Source organism: Zeus faber, assembly GCF_960531495.2.
Source record: "Zeus faber genome assembly, chromosome: 3".
Taxonomy (NCBI): Eukaryota; Metazoa; Chordata; class Actinopteri; order Zeiformes; family Zeidae; genus Zeus; species Zeus faber.
This window is the reverse complement of record NC_137190.1, coordinates 21090773-21109198: the sequence shown is the minus strand read 5'-3', so window position 1 is coordinate 21109198 and position 18426 is coordinate 21090773. Positions and strand designations below refer to the sequence as shown.

Sequence of the window (18426 nt, the reverse complement as noted above, 5' to 3'; positions counted from 1 at the left end):
CAGAGTTTATAACAGGCAAACGTCTAGTTCTCTAGATAATATGCATGTATTTAGGTCTAAAATACCCATTCAAACAGGGCCCTGTTTTCATTTTCATGATTCGATCAGCTGCTTGACACCGTTTGAGCCCTCCGAGCTCATGACACACTCATGATTACATATCTTGATTTAGACTTCACATCGTTCCACCATCCCTGACATAATCCGAATGAAATGGCTCCCTACGTGATGATCGACTCCGATGGCAAGTTTCGGTTTTAAATTTAAGATATGAAAGATTAAAAAAAGTACTGTTTATAATAAGTTGTGGTTTAAAATGTATATAATTAGTTCATGTATCCAGGGGCTGATTTACTTGTGAAGAATGTGAAGTGTTTCAGTAATTCCAGGGCTTGGATTCTAAATACATCTGTTCAGCTCCCTCTGCGATGCAGATTTTGCTCCTTCATTACACCAATTTGGAGATCTGGATCGTAGCAATCAAGCTTCAAGACTCGTAACACTGCGAAATGACAAGTGCTGGTCTCTATGTCATTATAGAATCCACTTAGAATTATCTGAAGAGTTATCACTTTCATAACTTGATCTTCTGACGACTGAAGCGTCAGTGGGATTCCTGGTGTTTATTTTTCTCCCCGCCACTAGATGGAGCCAGAGACAGTATTATCCGATTTGATCCCCCTGAAAGCTGACCCCATTACTTTATAATCTATCAAATTTGTACCAAAGATAATACAGAAATCCTGCTCATTCCCAGCCTTCTATTTCTATTTGTTAAATCCATCCGTCCTCCCTGTTACCAATTCACAAATGGCAATGTTTCTTTACAGTGGGCCTACCGCCCTTAAAAATTTGATTTGCATGTAATGTGATCACAACTCACGGTATTTCTCGAAGCATATGTTTCAATTAAACAATGAATCTGTTGTTTATTTGTTGTTGTTTATTTACAGTACTTTCAAATCTCACAATCTCACAAACTACTAGTTTACTATTCCTGTTACCCAGAAATAGTCACGGGCTGATGCCCATGTGCAGATATTGATAACATAGAGTAGATCACCACGTGAGAGGTTTTAAAGGAGATTTTATTTGTATAAAGAAGTCAAGAAGCGTATTTGGATAAACATCTGTTGACTGACTTGTATTTTAAGAAATGTATACTTAAGTACCTCTGACCAAAAAATATGTGTTACCGTAGTTGCCAGCGGGACCAGGAGGTAGGTTTAAGGAAGGTTTCTCACTGTTTTGTTGCAATTTTCCATCCTCGAAAAATAGAGACAATATTAAAAAAAAGAAGAAGAAAAGGTACAAATGTCAGCTTATCATCAGGAAAATGTTCAGGGGTAATGTTATGTAAAATGTGTGTTGACCTTTAGGGATCGGGGGTTGAACACGGTACAGGAAAGGGACTGTGAGCAGGGAACTAAAAACGCTGGTGGATGCCTCATGTGGTTCTCCTGTTCCGTATCCTCAGCCCGCTCAATCCCAAAATCCCCTGGTGGTCGCCGGCGGCCACGGCCCTGTCTGTGCGGACCGGACCGCCGCCCTTCCCCTCTTCCTCCTCCTCCTCTTCCTCTTCCTCCTCCTCCACCTCCGCCTCCCCCAGAGTCTGCACCGCCACCACGTACTCCCCACGCTCCTCCAGGTTGAAGGACGCCTCGCAGCCGAACGTCAGGCTCTCCGCCTCCATCACCGGGTCCTCCTCGTACGCCTCCCCCGCTTCCTCCGCCTCGCACGTTTGGTCCTCTTCATCGCCCTCCTCCTCATCCTCCTCCTCCTCCTCCTCCTCCTCCACCACCTCATCATCATCATCCCCCACCACCACCACCAATTCCTCCTCCTCCTCCTCCTCCTCTGCATCGAAGGTCTCCTCCTTGGGGTAGCGGAACACGTCGGGGTGCTCGCTGAAGCTGATCTGTTTCCTGCCCCCGGTCTGAGCCCGCAGCTCCCTGCTCACCTCCAGACCCACCCTCTCCTCCCTACTCCCTTTGGTGCGGAGCGGCGGCGTGAGGAGGTGCCTCCTCTCCGCTTCGCTCTCCTCCTCTGATTCCTCGCCTTCGTCGTCGTCGGCATCATCTTCTGCTTCTTCCTCCGCCTCCACCTCCTCCTCCTCCTCCTCTTCGTCCTCTTCCTGCACTACTTCTAGTTTCCTTTCCACCTCCTCCTCTTCGTCCTGCTCCATCCTCTCCGCCAGGGCCTCAGCCGTCGGCAGCTGGGAGTTGGGTTTCCTCAGGACGACGGTGCTACTCCTGGTGCCGTCGTAGGGTTCTTCAAATTTGGGGAAGGTCTCCTCAGAGTAGCCTGCAGGGACAGATAGTGGAGGCGGAAAAATGAAAGGGCCCAAAACCAATTTCTTTATAATGAGAATCAGGGGGAAATTACTTAAATTAAAATGAAAACTCATCACCTCTTAAAAGAGAGGTGATGAGTGTACCTCCGAGGATGCAATCAATAATCAATACCACTATATATCTCAGTGAAAACAATAGCAATTACAGACATTTGTTATTGTCATTATTGCAGTAATCCACAATGGCCACAAGGAAGAGCACATCCTCGACCAGTCATTGACACAGCATACCGTTACTTTCCTTAAACTGCACAATATTTTGTTAAAATTTGTAGTTTTGCTTTGTTTTTGGTCTTTTTAAAGCGCCAAAAGGTTTACATTTACTCCAGAATAAACCAGTGTGTCTCCTGTCATATTTTTCATCCCCTCCCCCCAAAATGAATGTTGAAAGTGCCAGTTTACAACAAAAGTTCACTTCACTGAAGCGTGGAATTACAGGTTGCAGGTTACAAAAATAATCTATGGCTCCCTGGCGGCTGCTTATCTTGTCTGCAAAATGTTTTTTTTGTTTGTTTTTTTTTTTTTTCACAAAGATTGCTTAATATTCCACACAGTATCAAGTTTCCAAGGATTGGAAGGTGAGACTACTAGTATTTTTATTTGTCATAATAGTAAAACTGGCTACTTGTAACTGCTGGGAAGTTTGTACACACACACACACATATATATATATCTATATATAGATATATATAGATATAGATATAGATATATTGATATAATTTCAGGTAGCTGTTTATCATCACACATAGATGTTGATATAATAAATAATAATCCATAAATGTCGATATCTTTTGAAGTGTAAACTTGTCAAATGATATCGATTCATTTCCCCCAAATGAACAATGTTAATGTATTGAACAAAACAGCGTGCAACAAGTTATTACCATTTGTATGAAGTCGGTTTATCTTCTACCCTGCAACCTTTTTCAACCATGCCTCAGCTCACAATGCATTCTGGGTTAACACTTGTATCCGAGTCTGCATTTGAATTGCCTCAGTCTCAAGGGTTGGACTGGAGAACTGAACGGCCTCTCGCCCCCTCCCTCTCTTTGATTTACTGGCCATTGGGGCAGACCTGAGCAGGGCGGCAGGTCATCCCAGTGTGTAAAATGGAGGCTTAGTATGTGGGATTGCGGTTCGGAGCGTGATTCGGGGGCGGGGGGGTGGGGGGTTACGGCTGAAGGATTTACCTTCCCAGTCCGAGGCGTAGGGCACCTCCTCAGCCTCGATTTCCGGGGACGCTCCCTCCAGCCGGCCCTCCTGCATCACCTGGGTGATCTGCCTCAGCTGCCGGAGCAACTTCTCCTCCTGCTTCCGCAACGATTTTTTACTCTTTTTACTCCTTCTGCTCCTACGAAGCAGCAGATAGGGGGACAGTGTCAAGAGTCAAGGTATGAACACTTCACTACATTATATAGGACTTTCTGTCGATGTCCACAAATACTGTGAAGTTAGTCTGAAAAATGTGCAAAATAAAACGATGTGCAGCAATGTCAAAACATCGTAAGCACTTTCTAGCATTCCAACAAAATGAAACTCCTAATTGCATTGTTTGCTATTGAATATGGTTCCCTGACAATACAATCAAAACAAAAATATACAATAAAAGCTTCCAGAAGAGGAAAACTCAAACTCAATCGTGCATTTAAGTAACTTGACTCGTGACTTATCTGAGGAAAATGTCGTCTCTAGTAATATTAACTTTCCAGCAGGACGTCGGGCGTGCACGGACACTGCTGCATGAAACGTGACCCACCTGCCGGAACCGAGCCTCTTCCCAGAGACGATCCTCTCCATCATCCGGTCGGCTTCAAGCACCTTCCTCTGGAGCCTGATCAGCTCGTAGTCGGTTGCTAAGACACGCACACGCATGCACGCGCGCACACACAAACACACACGCACACACGAACCTCAACTCCTGTAAAACTGTAAAACTGACACCTCTGACTCTCAGACTCAGGGTGTCAAGAGACCAACAGGGGCTTAATTCGTCAAACCGACTGTGATGGAAGAGTTTGGGAAAAGTTGTTTTCTGAGAGAGGTGGTGTATTCACCGCTGAATATCCCAATTATTGTCATAATGCACAATCATTTTGACTAAAGGTTATTTGAAAGGAATTTTCACACACTGAAAAAGGAAGACGGTAGCTCTTATAAAATGAAATGTGTTGAAATCATGTGGTGCTAATTGAAGGAACTGTGGTAGTGGTGCAGGTGGAGAGAGCCAGCACAGAGTCTTTAAATGCTGCTGTGTTCTCTCTCTCTCTCTCTCTCTCTCTCTCTCTCTCTCTCTCTCTCTCTCTCTCTCTCTCTCTCTCTCTCTCTCTCTCTCTCTCTCTCTCTCTCTCTCTCTCTCTCTCTCTCTCTCTCTCTCTCTCTCTCTCTCTCTCTCTCTCTCTCTCTCTCTCTCTCTCTCTCTCTCTCTCTCTCTCTCTCTCTCTCTCTCTCTCCAGACTGCACACTGCAAGTGTTACATGTACATTTGTCTAAAAAGACAAATGTCTTGACCTTTGTTTAAATTTATTTCCTCTAGTTTTGTTTTACCTGCCTCATGGCCCATCTCTGCCCCAGAAACCGAAGCGAGATATATATATATTTATATATGGCAACCACTGAAGAGTACAGAAAAATGTTAAAGAAACATGGTAATTTGATATTATATAAATGTATTGTTGAATGGACCTATTCGTCTTACCTCGGATATAATGATGCGTTGCTGGAGAATGACATTCAGATTTGACAGCTTTCCCTTTACAAGTCAACTGCAAACAGAAGAATAAAATAAGGACACAAAAAAGTTCAGGCATTTCAGAGAACAACAAAGGAAAGCGTGTAAGAAAACGCTTCTTTGTTATATGATATGCACTTGTGAAGTTAAATTCCGTTGGCACCAGAAAAAAAACTTGGCTGATCCCTTTTAACCTGCTGGCCCTACCTTATAAATGATGTAGAGGATGTACAGTAGAATTCCAAAGCCATACAGGGGGATGACTTGAGCGATCAGGTTTTGTTTTTTGCCCTTGCCGCTTATCTTCACCTCCACGCTGTGGCCCTTGAAGGGAGGCTCGTCCCCCCACTGGCCCTGGTCCTCTGGCACAGGCAGCCGGTGCATCATGGGAGGGTAGAACCCTGGACCCACTTTGAGGAAAAAACACCACCAAATGTCAACATTCACATTCCTTTTAGCCTAAGAGATAGATATCTGTTTTCCCCGTCTGAGACTCCAGACCTCAATTTCTTGCTCAAAACAAACCTTCTCGAAATTGCTTTTAATGTTGGAGTTTGCACTGTGTTGCTCAGTTTTCCTTATGCATTGTTTTATCCTATGGGATTTTAATGTAAGGTTAACAGCATTGTAAAGAACGCTACACAGATATGTTGTTGTTGTTGTTATTATTATTATTATTATTATTATTATTATTATTATTATTATTATTAGGGGTCCAGCCTGTCGTGATTGATGTGATTATTATTATTACTAATAGTAACAATAATAATAAATGGTCAGTGTTATATGCAAAAAAAATGCAATCCCTTCTTCTCAAGATACAATTAAAGTGCGCAACCATCTTTAAGTAATTTAATTTTAATAGGAGACAAATTCACGTGTAGAAAGTTGATCAAACCCCAGTCTCAACTTTCCCCTGTTGTCCTTATAGTGCGATGTTAGTCCAGAATGTCCGTATTTCACATTAAAAAAAATAAATAAATAAAAAAGGGCAGATGTTTCTGCCAAAACAACAAAAACAACATGAAGCTCCGTCTGTAACAGGGAGATGAAAACATTCAGGGGGAAATAAAAGTGGAGGCATAACCGAGGTTATGCTCAACAAATATGCCAAAATACAGCGGCCTTACAAATAATAATGATAAAGTTATAATAGTAGTAAAAAAAAAAATAATAATAATAATAATTTAAGACAATTTATAAACAAAAAACAAACAAACAAACACAACAACTTCTTAGTCTGATCAATATTTCCTCAAGTACAAACGCAACACATTATTCTGTGTGGTCTGACAGCTGGCAACAACCAAAAAACACCAGAGATGGAGTATGACGACGATGATGATGGTGGTGGTGGTGGTGGTGCTGCCGCTGCTGCTGCTGGATGGATGCTGATCTCTTAAGCCCGCTTACCCTCCAGCTGCCCCGCGTCTTTCCTCCCTCTGGGCGACAGAAACATTTTGGGGAGGAAGAGAGACACGCACAGCACGGAGCATGACATCAGGGTGACCTTCTGGCAGGTTGTCAGCGACATCTTGTCGGCGGCGAAAGCGCAGTTTTTTGTTTTTGTTTTTTTAATATATATATATATATATTCCCGATCAACTCCGGAGACAGCGACGGAGGACGTCACCGCCCGCACGTACACACACACACACGCACGCACGCACGTACACACACACACACACACACGCACACGCACGCACACACACACACACACGCCGGTCACGTGGACGGAAACGGAAGCGATTTTCCCGCCTTCCCAGAGACCCGGCGGGTGACGTAGCGTGACGAGCACGGCGGGGCGGCAGGTGGCAGTGTAGACTGAGGTATACCCGAGCGGGCCCGGGCAGCGGGGCTCGCTCGGCCGGACGCGCACAGGCGGCGGCACCCGATCTCGCCCCTGACGCGGGCCTGTCGGTGACGTCAGACCCCGAGAGGTGACGTCGCGGCCTCGCCCCGGCGACGCCAGAGGGGGCCCCGCGCGTTGCTCACTTTTGCCCTTGTCCGGTTTAGAGCCCCCTTTGACTGGTGCACGCTGAATTAACAACAACAACAACCACAACAACAACAACAACAACAAAAATTGTTTGTTGTTTGTTGGGGAAACAAAGCAAAACAAAGTGGGTCGACTTTCCCAGAAAAAGCAACAGAAAAACCCCGCTTCCCTATCACGTCAGCAAGCTTCGCGGAGCAGCGCCCACAGAGGCCCGCGTGTCGTGGTGGAACGCGTTTCTTTTCAATCATCACAGCCGGCGCATGTGAATGGAACTGGACAAATAAAAACGACACCTCGTGACCAAACGAAACTGTGAACGACAAATATACTGGGATTCGAGGCCTGCACTGCACTCGCCGTCACATCAGAGCTCTTGTTTAGTTTTAGTTCGGTATAATGGGATCGACGCACGCAACCACGCGGCATCTGAATGGCGTTTACAAGAACAAGCGGCCGCGCCAGCAGCGCAAATACTGTCATAGCACAGACCGGAGCCCTGAGGGCGTGGCAGACTCTGGTTGGTTGAGGTAAGCAACTGCAGGTTGATTCATAATTACGGGGCGACGCCCGCAGCGCTGCTCCTTGCAAATGTTTCCACGCCGTAATGGGCCGTTCTACGTAAACGTTCGAGTTACCTGGTCACTACATTGTTTATTTGCTCGGCGTTGCTGCTAAACCCTATGCGCTTTTCTGCTGTTTACCCAGCGTCATGCTGCTCGCGATCTCTTTAGTTTTGTCTGATTTAGACAGCGATGACCCGGATGTGTTGTTCCTCGCAGACTGCGATACCGGAAGACCGCTGTGGCTGGTGATTACTCTCCCGGTCATGAGTGATGCAAGAATTGCGAAACGCCAACTAAAAGACTGTCCAGTTGCTAGAATCCAGGTACATCACTTTTCCTGCGATATTTTGCAGCTCCTACAGGTGCAACTTAAACTGCGTGGGCATGGGTGTGACCATCACAGCAGGATTTGCCAATCTTGTGACCCAGGGCTATGCATATTTGGTGGCCCCCAAACATACACTGGTTACACACACGGGCACAACAAAAAAGTAGAAATAGGCCTACCAGGGGGAGGCATTGAGGCAGACCCTTAGTTATACAATAATACAGAATATTCAATCAACAGGCATACCAAAACTAGCTGTTGTTTAGAAATACTTGTTGCTTGCAGTAGCAGGGCTCAACACTAACTTTTAAAAGTGGTTGCCAGGCTGCCAACCAAGCGTCAGCATTTGATAACCGAAACTGGAAAATATGGTTGCAGTTTTTAATCACCTTATATTTTGAATAATTAGGATACTATGCAGTTATACATCAGCTTAATAATGAAAATGTGACATAAAATAATGTTTATTACAGTAACCAAACAAAATTCTTTGCGAGTGTTTTTATCTGATACTTTGAATCTTCAGAGGGGAAGAAAGAAAAGTCAAGACAGATGAGCTGTGATAACAATACCCCCTCTGGTCACACTTGGCCTGATCATACTTAGCTTGTGTCTCTGTCTCTAAGCCCTGTATACACATGTAGTCTTTCCCAGCAATCTTCCGGAACAGTTCCTGTTTAGGATCATGTGTGAATGGTAGCAGGGATCCATATTCCGGGAAACCTTTTCCGACAATTTCCCACCTCAAGACCGAGTAGCATTTCCGGGAGTAAGAGTGAGATTGCCGGAACAAGCATGTAAAGTAGGGGTTGAGCTGTATTGAATATGGTATCGACAAAGCACAAATAGTGTGTTTTTACAAATATTTATTCCGTACAAATATCAAAAAAAAAAATGTTTTCGGGAAGGAAAAAAAACATTCGGAAAAATGGCGAGTCCGAACCTTGGCGCTTGGCTGCCAAAACGAGAAACTGAAACACATCCAGTCTCTACGGAGAACGGAATTTATGTTTCTAAAAAATGCTCAGACACAAGACATCTCTTTTAGAATTAGGGGTGCGGTGCGACGACATCAGTCACAAGAGCTTCGCTTCCCCTCCAGATGTACCGCAGCACGGAGCCGGAGGGAACAAGCCAACAGTAAGAGGGAGATCGGGTGGAGAGCGTTCCTTCTCCGGAGGCAGAGAGTGTAGGACAGGCTGAAAATGATCATACTGATTTAATAACTTTGGGTTAGGGTTATTGCGTCCGGGGACGTTGGCTATGTGAGCGGAGGGAAGCGAGTATATGAGGGAGACGGGGAGGGAATCACTGGTCTAAAAAACTGATTCTGTTGCTTATTCTTGCGTGATATTAGACACCCCTCGCGCAAGCATTACCGTAACAGTCATCTATGTGGAAACAAACTCCATACGGAACTTTTCCGTAAAGGAGGCCAGTGTGGGAATGACTTCCTACTGCCTTTGCCAGATATTTTTATCCCACATTAGGGATGTTAACAAGCGGTATGTTGCTATGGTGATGACTCCAATAAAATATATTAAACAAATTCTTTTTGTGTCTTATTATATATAACAGTTTTAGTAATGTTTAATCATTTTATTAGCCTCTCGTCCATATCTGCACCAGACTTGATCTGCTACGTAACGGACAGAAAAAAGTTTAAATATTTAACTCCCGCAAAGACGGGTCGTGAAATATTCCTGTATGTGCCAACCAGCTCAGCGAGTCTTGCCTCGGACTTCCACATTTTGAAATTAAATGAAATTAGGAGAAATGCTCATCGCGCCCCTTGCACTAAGTCACAAAATCTCAGAGGTGCGCAATGCAGTGTAGGTGCCCACGCGCCATGGCACTACCCCCTGGTGACGTCATAAGATTTTATATTATCAATTAATTAACGATTGTTTTGTAAAGGTTGACAGCTATCGAATAAGGAAATTCCTTTAAATTTGCATTCCTATCCAGTAATGTTATTGATTCTATGTGGGAAAGAGGCTTGATTGTTTGCAACTGTAAAACCAAAAGCTATATGGCCAGCCTCACATTGTCTGCCATTTTGAAGTCCATTTTGAAGTTGCCTGTGCATCAGGCTTCCCATAGTTGTGTCAGTTAACACACGGCTTGTTAGTTTCAGTAGTCTAGGGCAAGTCTCTGGCTATGTGGTCAGCCTCTCATACTTACTCAGTAACACCTATGCAGCCTACATAATTGCTCACTAGAAAAAGCCTATGTCTCTGTGGCCGGCCCCACATAATGGCTCAATAGAGAGAGGCCCCAGAGCATGGTACCGGGTGCCATAGTTTGCTCTATATACATCTACGTTTCTATTATTTCTCTGCTTTGCTTGTTGCTACAGTTAGCTACCTACAAACTTTGTAGGTTGAAGGCATTCTTTGACCAACTTCAAACATAAACCCATCTGGATGTAGGTAGCATGGTGGAAGATGGCTGATCAGCCCCCCTCTCGTACAGGCGGTGCTGACGTTCCTGGGCCTGGAGCAAGTTCTCCCGTGATTCCTGCCCCAACGTGTGTAGCTTTGCTCTCAGGTCCAGGACGTACTGGACCTCGTTTTTACTGGTGCTGGGACCTTCCTGTCGGTTTTCCTTAATCAGGTCCAGCACCCCACAAGGTCTCCTGCCAAACAGTAGCTCAAAGGGGGAAAACCCCGTGGAGGACTGGGGAACCTCCCGCACCATGAACAACAGGGGGTTCAGACATGTGTCCTAATTCCGGCTGTCATTGTGGACAAACTTCCGGATCATGTTTTTCAACGTTGTGTTAAAGCCGACAACCAGCCCGTCCGTCTGCAAGTGGTAAACGCTGGTCCAAATTGAGCGAATGCCCAGTAACCCGTACAGTTCGCACATTGTGCGTGGCATAAACAAAGTGCCCTGGTCGGTCAGAATTTCCTTCGGAATCCCGACCCAGGAGATTACAGTAACAGCCTGTGCCACATTTTTGGCTGTAATACTGCGCAGCTGCACAGCTTCGGGGTATTGGGCTGCATAGTCTACTCGTACTAACACGAATCGAAAGCCCCGAGCACTGCGGTCTATTGGCCCGATGAGATCCATAGCGATTCTCTCGAATGGCGTTCTCGACTAAGGGGAGGGGCCTCAATGGTGCTCTGGGAATAGCCGGTGGATTCACCAGCTGACACTCGGGACAGGCGGCACAGTGCCGCACGTCTGCCAGATGCCCAGCCAAAAGAAACGGGCTATTATCCGCTCAAGTGTTTTTTCGTGTTCTAAGTGACTGGCCTTCAGGTTATAATGAGCTGCCTGGAAGACTAAACCCTACGGCCTACAATTGGGTAACCTATTCTCGATTCGATTTTATTTATCTGCTCAAAGGCCCCGCGACTGTTCCAGAGGAAAATCCTCCATGGGATGGACTGGGAAATCCAGGGAAGTTCCCACCTGGAGCTTCCCCTCCCCTGCTGTGGTGACCTCCGCCGGTGCGACCTCCGTGTCGACGCGCAGCACTCACATATCCCTACAGACCGTGAGCGCCGATTTGTACCCAAAATCAGGGGATGCGACAGGCGGTAAACTAACCACAACCTTTACCATATGCTTTTTCCCTTAATCGTGTATTTCAAGCCGCACTATTGCATATGTGTGAACATCCCCATGCACACAACGGATATCGTCCCATGATGCTTCTACCAAAGCCTCGGGTCAAACCAGAGTCCAGCAAAGCATGATGTCTACCCCCTTGTAACGTTACCAGCACATGGGAGGCCCCTTCTCGACCAAGGGAGGAATCTGATGGACCGGTGACCCGAACGACCTGGCCAACCTCCATGATGGGGCAGTCCTGGAAGTCGTGGTCGGGTCGCCCGTATCGCCAGCATACTTGCCCAGGCGTCCGCACAGCTTCCGGTGGTCCCGAAGCCACGCCACCCTGGAAGAATTGGGGCGTGGAGTGGGGTATGAGGTGGACTCCTGCGGGTGGTCGTCCCTCCTCTGGCAGGGGAAGGGGTGTGAGGTGGGCCCCTCCTGGGGCCCCGGAAGGGAGGAGGATGGTGATGCCTGCAAGGTCCGTGCCGCTGGTATTGGCCATGGCAATACCTTTGACAATGGCAAATGTCCAGCAAACCAAAAGAACTTGCTACTGTAGTGGAAAAGACATTGGGGTAGACCAAATTCTCCCATTTGTTTTTCAGACATACAGTATTTTAAATGAGCGATGCAAAATTCGCTATAATCTGTCATTCTGTCATTTGTGATGTTTTTAATTACAGGGTATGTTGTATTTTTGTGTCATATTTATTTGCAGGTATTTGAGGTCTTTTCTATTAATTTATTTCAATTCGATTTAGATATTGTCATAAAAGCAATTTAGTAAAATTATTCATATTACAAGTGTGTATTGTGATCAATACTGTACAAATGTAATTGCTCAATTTTTTTTGAATAGAAAAGTCAGCATAAATCTTTGACAAAATCTATTAAATATTTACATTTCACATTTATTACATTTCACTGCATATATGTATGAAAGTATGTATATGTATGTGACAAATAAACCTCTTGAATCTCTTGAATCTTGAATATTTTGGTCATAGGGTGCAAAATGTTATTGTTGCATGTGGCATTGCTACCGGGTTGGGCATCACTGCGCTCTCCATAGAACATGGGCTCAATGGCTTGATTCTGCATCTAGTGAGTTGCCACTGAAGGCAGAGTGTTGAAGTCTATCCTTCCATGTAGGCAACATATAGTTTCTTTAAGAGACATTTTAAATGTGCACCATCATTGAGCACCTTAGCCATCAGCAATACATTTTGCTAGACCTAATGTCATTGTTTCAGATTTCTTCTGTAATTGAAAACAAAATAGAATATTTGGCGTTGTACAGGAGGGACAGAATATCACATTACAGGCGTGTAATTATAACTTTCCCAGATGTTGGCACACAACGTTAGACTCCACAGATAATTGTGTCTACTACCTTGAGACGTGACATGTTGCTGTATTTGGAGTGGAGGGAATTGTGTATTTCATGAGTCAATAGTTTGTTTTAGGATGTATTGTAATGGAGGCAATGTAATGGAGGGAGCATTTGAAAGGAAAAGATTAAAATACACAGATTTAGTAGCTGAAGCAAGAGATTGTGCCTGGCAGGTACACATAAGACAAGTAGAGATAGCGGTTAGAAGATTTGTAACCAAATCAACTATATTACTTGTGTTAGAATTTGGTTTTCAATGTTGTCTGAAATGTATGAAAGTGTTAGTCAGTGTAGGTAGCTCTATGGTGTCATGATGATAGTTAGGGATGGATGTTAGACACAGAGTAGACCTGTATGGAACCGGTGGAACTGAGCACACAATAATGGTGCCAGTGGGACTTTTATTGGGCAGGCCTGTATGCTGCCGGGGGCAGTAGTTGGGAATGTAGGGTAGCCACTGTGGACGGCCATATGAAACCTGTGCCACTGAGTATGCATTAACGGTAGCAGTGGTGTTGTCACTGGGCAGGTCCGGTTTTTGTGGTGATAATTAGGGATCAAGGGTGGTGACTGGACATCTCTGTGCAGTGCCAGTGGCGGTAGTTAAGGATGATCACTGTGTATATACACTATATCAGCCAAAACATTAAAAACCCCTGCCTAATATTGTGTAGGTCCCCCTCGTGCTGCCAAAACAGCTCTGACCCGTCAAGGCATGGCCTCCACAAGATCTCTGATGGTTTCCTGTGGTATTTGGTAACAAGACATTAACAGCCAATCCTTTAAGTCCTGTAAGTTGTGAGGTTGGGCCCCCATGGATCAGGCTTGTTGTTCCAACACATCCCACAGATGCTCGATTGGATTGAGATCTGGGAAATTTGGAGGTCAAGTCAACAGCCTGAACTCTTTGTCATGTTCCTCAGACCATTCCTGAACAATTCTTGCAGCGTGGTAAGGCACAATATCCTGCTGAAAGAGGCCACTGCCATCAGGAAATATAGTTGCCATGAAGGGGTATGCTTGGTCTGCAACAATGTTTAGGTAAGTGATACATGTCAAAGTAACATCCACATGAATGCCAGGACCCAAGATTTCCCAGCAGAACATTGCCCAGAGCATCACATTGCCTCTGCCGGCTTGCCTTCTTCCAATAGTGCATCCTGGTGACATCTCTTCCCCAGCTAAACAATGCACACGCATCCACCCAACCACATGATGTAAAAGAAACGTGATTATTCAGACCAGGCCACCTTCTTCATCCAGTTCTGATGCTCATTTGCCCATTGTAGGCGCTTTTGGCGGTGGACAAGGGTCAGCATGGGCACTCTGACCGGTCTGCGGCTACACAGGCCAATACGCAGCAAGCTGTGATGCACTGTGTGTTCTGACAGTGTTAGGCCCACGGCCTCCCAGCGCCACTAGAGACTGCTCTTGCCCCATCTGCAGCTCCCCCCTTGAGCCAATTGCACACACCTGGGATCAACTACCTGCATCACTCCACACAGTATGTAGTCTCCAGCTTCCCAGTCATTCTTTGCCAGACTGTCAACTAGCTTACCCGAGTTGTACAGCTACTGGCTCAATTCCTAGTTCCAAGTTCCTAGCTCCTAGTGCTTGTTTCAAGTCCCTAGTTTATGTCTCTTTGTTTCGTCTTCCCCTTACCTGCTTGTCTCCTCTCATCAACCCAGTCTGTCTGTCCCTCTCCAGCCAGCCCGGTTTACCTGCTTGTCTCCGCTCGTCGACCAAGGCTGTCCGTCCCTCTCCATCCAGCCCGGTTCCCCATCTCTCCACCCGGATCCTGGACCCCTCCTTCCGCTCATCATCATCCCTGCCCAGCCCTGCTCCATCCCTACCTGACCGGGTCCCCCCGGCCAGCTCCACCGTGTGGGCTAATAAACATCCTTCGTCCGCCTCCCGTCTCCCCGTGTTGTGCGTTTGGGTCTCCTCTAGCCAGCGCCAGTGAGAGGGAGGGGGGGAGACTCCAGCCTGGGCCTGCCGCCTGGGAGGACACGCCCCGTCTCCCGCAACCCCCACTCTGAGGCGCCTCCAAAGTCCCCCGACTTTCTCTAATGCTGAGCCAATGCAACTGGGGCGCTCCCAGATCTCCCCCGAAGAGCGAGCCCACCGCATACAGACCGGCGCCTGTTTGTATTGCGGTCGGCTGGGACACTTTCGAGCCATCTGCCCGGTCCGGTCGGTAGAGGGCGACCTCTCGGTAGGGTTACGTTCCAGTCGCTCCAGCTCCAACCCTCTCACCTGTCCTCTGCTCCCAGCTACCCTCATGTGGGGTGGTATAACACTCACTTCCTCCGCTCCATAGATTCAGGGGTGGATGCGAGTTTCCTCGACCTGGGACTAGCACGCCAGCCCTCTCCCCACTCCGCTCTAGGTCAAGGGGCTGACCGGTCACTTCTGACCCGGATTACCCACCAGACGGCCCCCCTCGAGCTGCTACTCTCCGGCAACCACCCTGAGTCCTTGAGGTTCTTCCTCATCCAATCCCCCCTGAACCCCCTGGTCCTGGGGTACCCCTGGCTCCGGATCCACAACCCTCAGATGGACTGGCGCTCGGGTAGCGTGAGCGCCTGGAGCACACACTGCCACGCCCACTGCCTCCGCTCGGCCTCTACCCCGCCGCCGGACGCGCCGCCGGGGGACCCCAAGAGCCCCGACCTGTCCTCAGTTCCTTCACAATATCTGGACCTGGCCCCTGTTTTAAGCAAGCAGGGCGTGCTATCCCTACCACCTCATCGCCCCTATGACTGCGCAATCAACCTCCTGCCAGGCGCCCCCCTCCCCTGCAGTCGCCTATATAACGTCTCCCCGCCCGAACAGGAGGCCATGGAAACCTACATCCGCGACTCTCTCGCTGCCGCGATCATTCGCCCCTCATCGTCTCCGCTGGGCGCAGGGTTCTTCTTCGCCGCCAAGAAGGACCAGACCCTCTGTCCCTGCATTGACTTCAGGGGACTCAACAACATCACAATCAAGAACAAGTACCCCTTGCCCCTGATGGACTCAGTCTTCGTCCCCATCCGGGGTGCCACCCGCTTCTCCAAACTTGACCTCCGCAACGCTTACCACCTGGTCCGCATCCGCGAAGGGGACGAATGGGAGACTGCATTCAATACCCCGCTCGGACACTTTGAGTATCTGGTAATGCCTTTTGGTCTGTCAAATGCCCCAGCGGTCTTCCGGGCCCTAATTAACGATGTCCTCCGGGACATGTTCAACTTGTTTGTCTTTGTGTACCTCAACGACATCTTGATTTTTTCCAAATACCTCTCCGACCACGTAAACACGTATGCCTGGTGCTGCAGCGGCTCCTGGAGAACCGTCTCTTTGTCTCCAGCCAATAGGAAGCAGCTCCAACGCTTCCTCGGGTTTGCAAACTTCTACCTGCGCTTCATCCAAAACTTCAGCCGTATCGCAGCTCTCCTCTCAGCCCTTACCTCCACCACAGTGGGCTTCAAGTGGCCCCTGCGGCCATTCCTCGACCTCAGAAGCCGCTTTTCTGCCCCAGTCTTGGCCCTGACTCTGCACGCTCCCAGGTTCTTTAGTGGGCCCATGCCTTCCGCCTCAGCTGCCATCCTGGGATCACCCGCACCCTGGCCGTCGTCCGCCAGCGCTTCTGGTGGCCGACCCTGCTCCCTGACATCCGGTCCTTCGTCTCTGCCTGTCCCACCTGCGCCCAGTCCAAGACCTCCACCCGACCCTGCTCCGACCTCCTCCGCCCTATACTCATCCTGACTCGTCCTTGGTCCCACATCGCCCTGGACATTGTCACCGGTCTCCCACCATCCCGGGGCAACACTACCATCCTCACGGTGGTGGACCGTTTTTCTAAAGCGGCACACTTCCTCGCCCTGCCCAAACTACCATCGGCAAGGGAGATCGCGGACCTGCTGGTGGCCGAGGTGTTCCGCCGCCATGGCATCCCGGCAGACGTGGTGTCGGACAGAGGACCCCAGTTCCCCTCCCAGGTCTGGTGCCCCTTCTGCTCGGCCCTGGGGGCACAGGTCAGTCTCTCCTTCGGTTTCCACCCCCAGACCAACGGCTAGACGGAGCGGGCAAACCAGTTGGTGGAGGCCATGCTCCGCTGCCTGACAACCACCAGCCCCACCTCCTTGAGCGACCAGCTGCCGTGAGCCGAATACCTCCAAAACACCCTGGTCAACACCTCCTCTGGCCTGTCGCCTTTCCAATGCTCTCTGGGCTACCAACCCCCGCTGTTCCCTGCCCAGGAGGTTGAGATCACCGTACCCTCCGTCCAGGCCCACATCCATCACTGCCGGAGGACATGGAGCAGGGCCCGCTTTGCCCTACTCCAGGCCTCCGCCAGGTCCCAGCGGCAGGCGAACCGGCACCCTGCACCCGCACCCACATACGTCCCCGGACAGATGATTTGGCTCTCCACAAAGGACTTGCCCCTCAAGGTCGACTCCCGAAAACTCGCTCCCCGGTATGTTGGTCACTTCCCCATTGTGTCAATCATCAATCCCTGTGCTCTACGCCTCCGTCTCCGTCCCTCCCTCCGTGTCCACCCCACCTTTCTTCTGTCCCTGCTTAAGGCGGTGGTTTTCAGCCCTCTCTCCCTCCCCGCCAAGGCCCCACCATCCCCCCGCACCATCGACGGTCAACCGGCCTACACAGTGCGGCGCCTGCTGGATGTGTGGCGCTGGGGAGGGGCCTCCAGTACTTCGTGGACTGGGAGGGGTACGGTCCGGAGGAACGCTCCTGGGTCCCCCGGAGACAGATCCTGGATGCCTCCCTCATCCGGGTTTTCAATTGGACTCGCCCTTCCGGTTCCAGATGTCCGCCAAGGAACGTCCGTAGAGGAGGGGGTACTGTTAGGCCCACGACCTCCCAGCGCCACTAGAGGCCGCTCTTGCCCCATCTGCAGCTCCCCCCTTGAGCCAGTTGCACACACCTGGGATCAATTACCTGCGTCACTCCACACAGTATTTAGTCTCCAGCTTCCCAGTCATTCTTTGCCAGACCGTCAACTTGCTTACCCAAGTTGTACAGCTACTGGCTCCATTCCTAGTTCCAAGTTCCTAGCTCCTAGTGCTTGTTTCAAGTCCCTAGTTTATGTCTCTTTGTTTTGTCTCTCCTCTCGTCGACCCAGTCTGTCCTTCCCTCTCCAGCCAGCCCGGTTTACCTGCTTCTCTCCGCTTGCGACCAAGGCTGTCCGTCCCTCTCCATCCAGCACGGTTCCCCGTCTCTCCACCCGGAATCTGGACCCCTCCTCCCAGTCATCATCATCCCTGCCCAGCCCTGCTCCATCCCTACCTGACCGGGTCCCCCTGGCCAGCTCCACCGTGTGGGCTAATAAACATCCTTCGTCTGCCTCCCGTCTCCCTGTGTCGTGCGTTTGGGTGTTACCTAGCCCCGGTCGTGACAGACTGCTTTCTGTCATAGCCAGCATTACATTTTATAGGAATTTGTGCTACAGTAGCTCCTCTGTGAGATTGGATCAGACGGGCTAGCCTTCG

The 18426-nt window shown here is 48.7% G+C and overlaps 1 protein-coding gene across 1 annotated transcript; it reads right to left on the bottom strand.

Moving 5' to 3' along the window:
- Nucleotides 1-487: 487 nt before the first annotated feature.
- Nucleotides 488-6707, bottom strand: ric3a (RIC3 acetylcholine receptor chaperone a; the record flags this gene model as incomplete). The annotated part of the gene is made up of 7 exons (XM_079997278.1): nt 6495-6707; nt 5289-5491; nt 5049-5115; nt 4110-4206; nt 3544-3704; nt 1595-2304; nt 488-502 (listed from the first exon to the last, which is right to left on the bottom strand). Exons 1-7 carry the CDS (start codon nt 6613-6615, stop codon nt 488-490), a joined length of 1374 nt encoding a protein of 457 aa, XP_079853404.1. The 5' UTR covers nt 6616-6707.
- Nucleotides 6708-18426: the final 11719 nt, after the last annotated feature.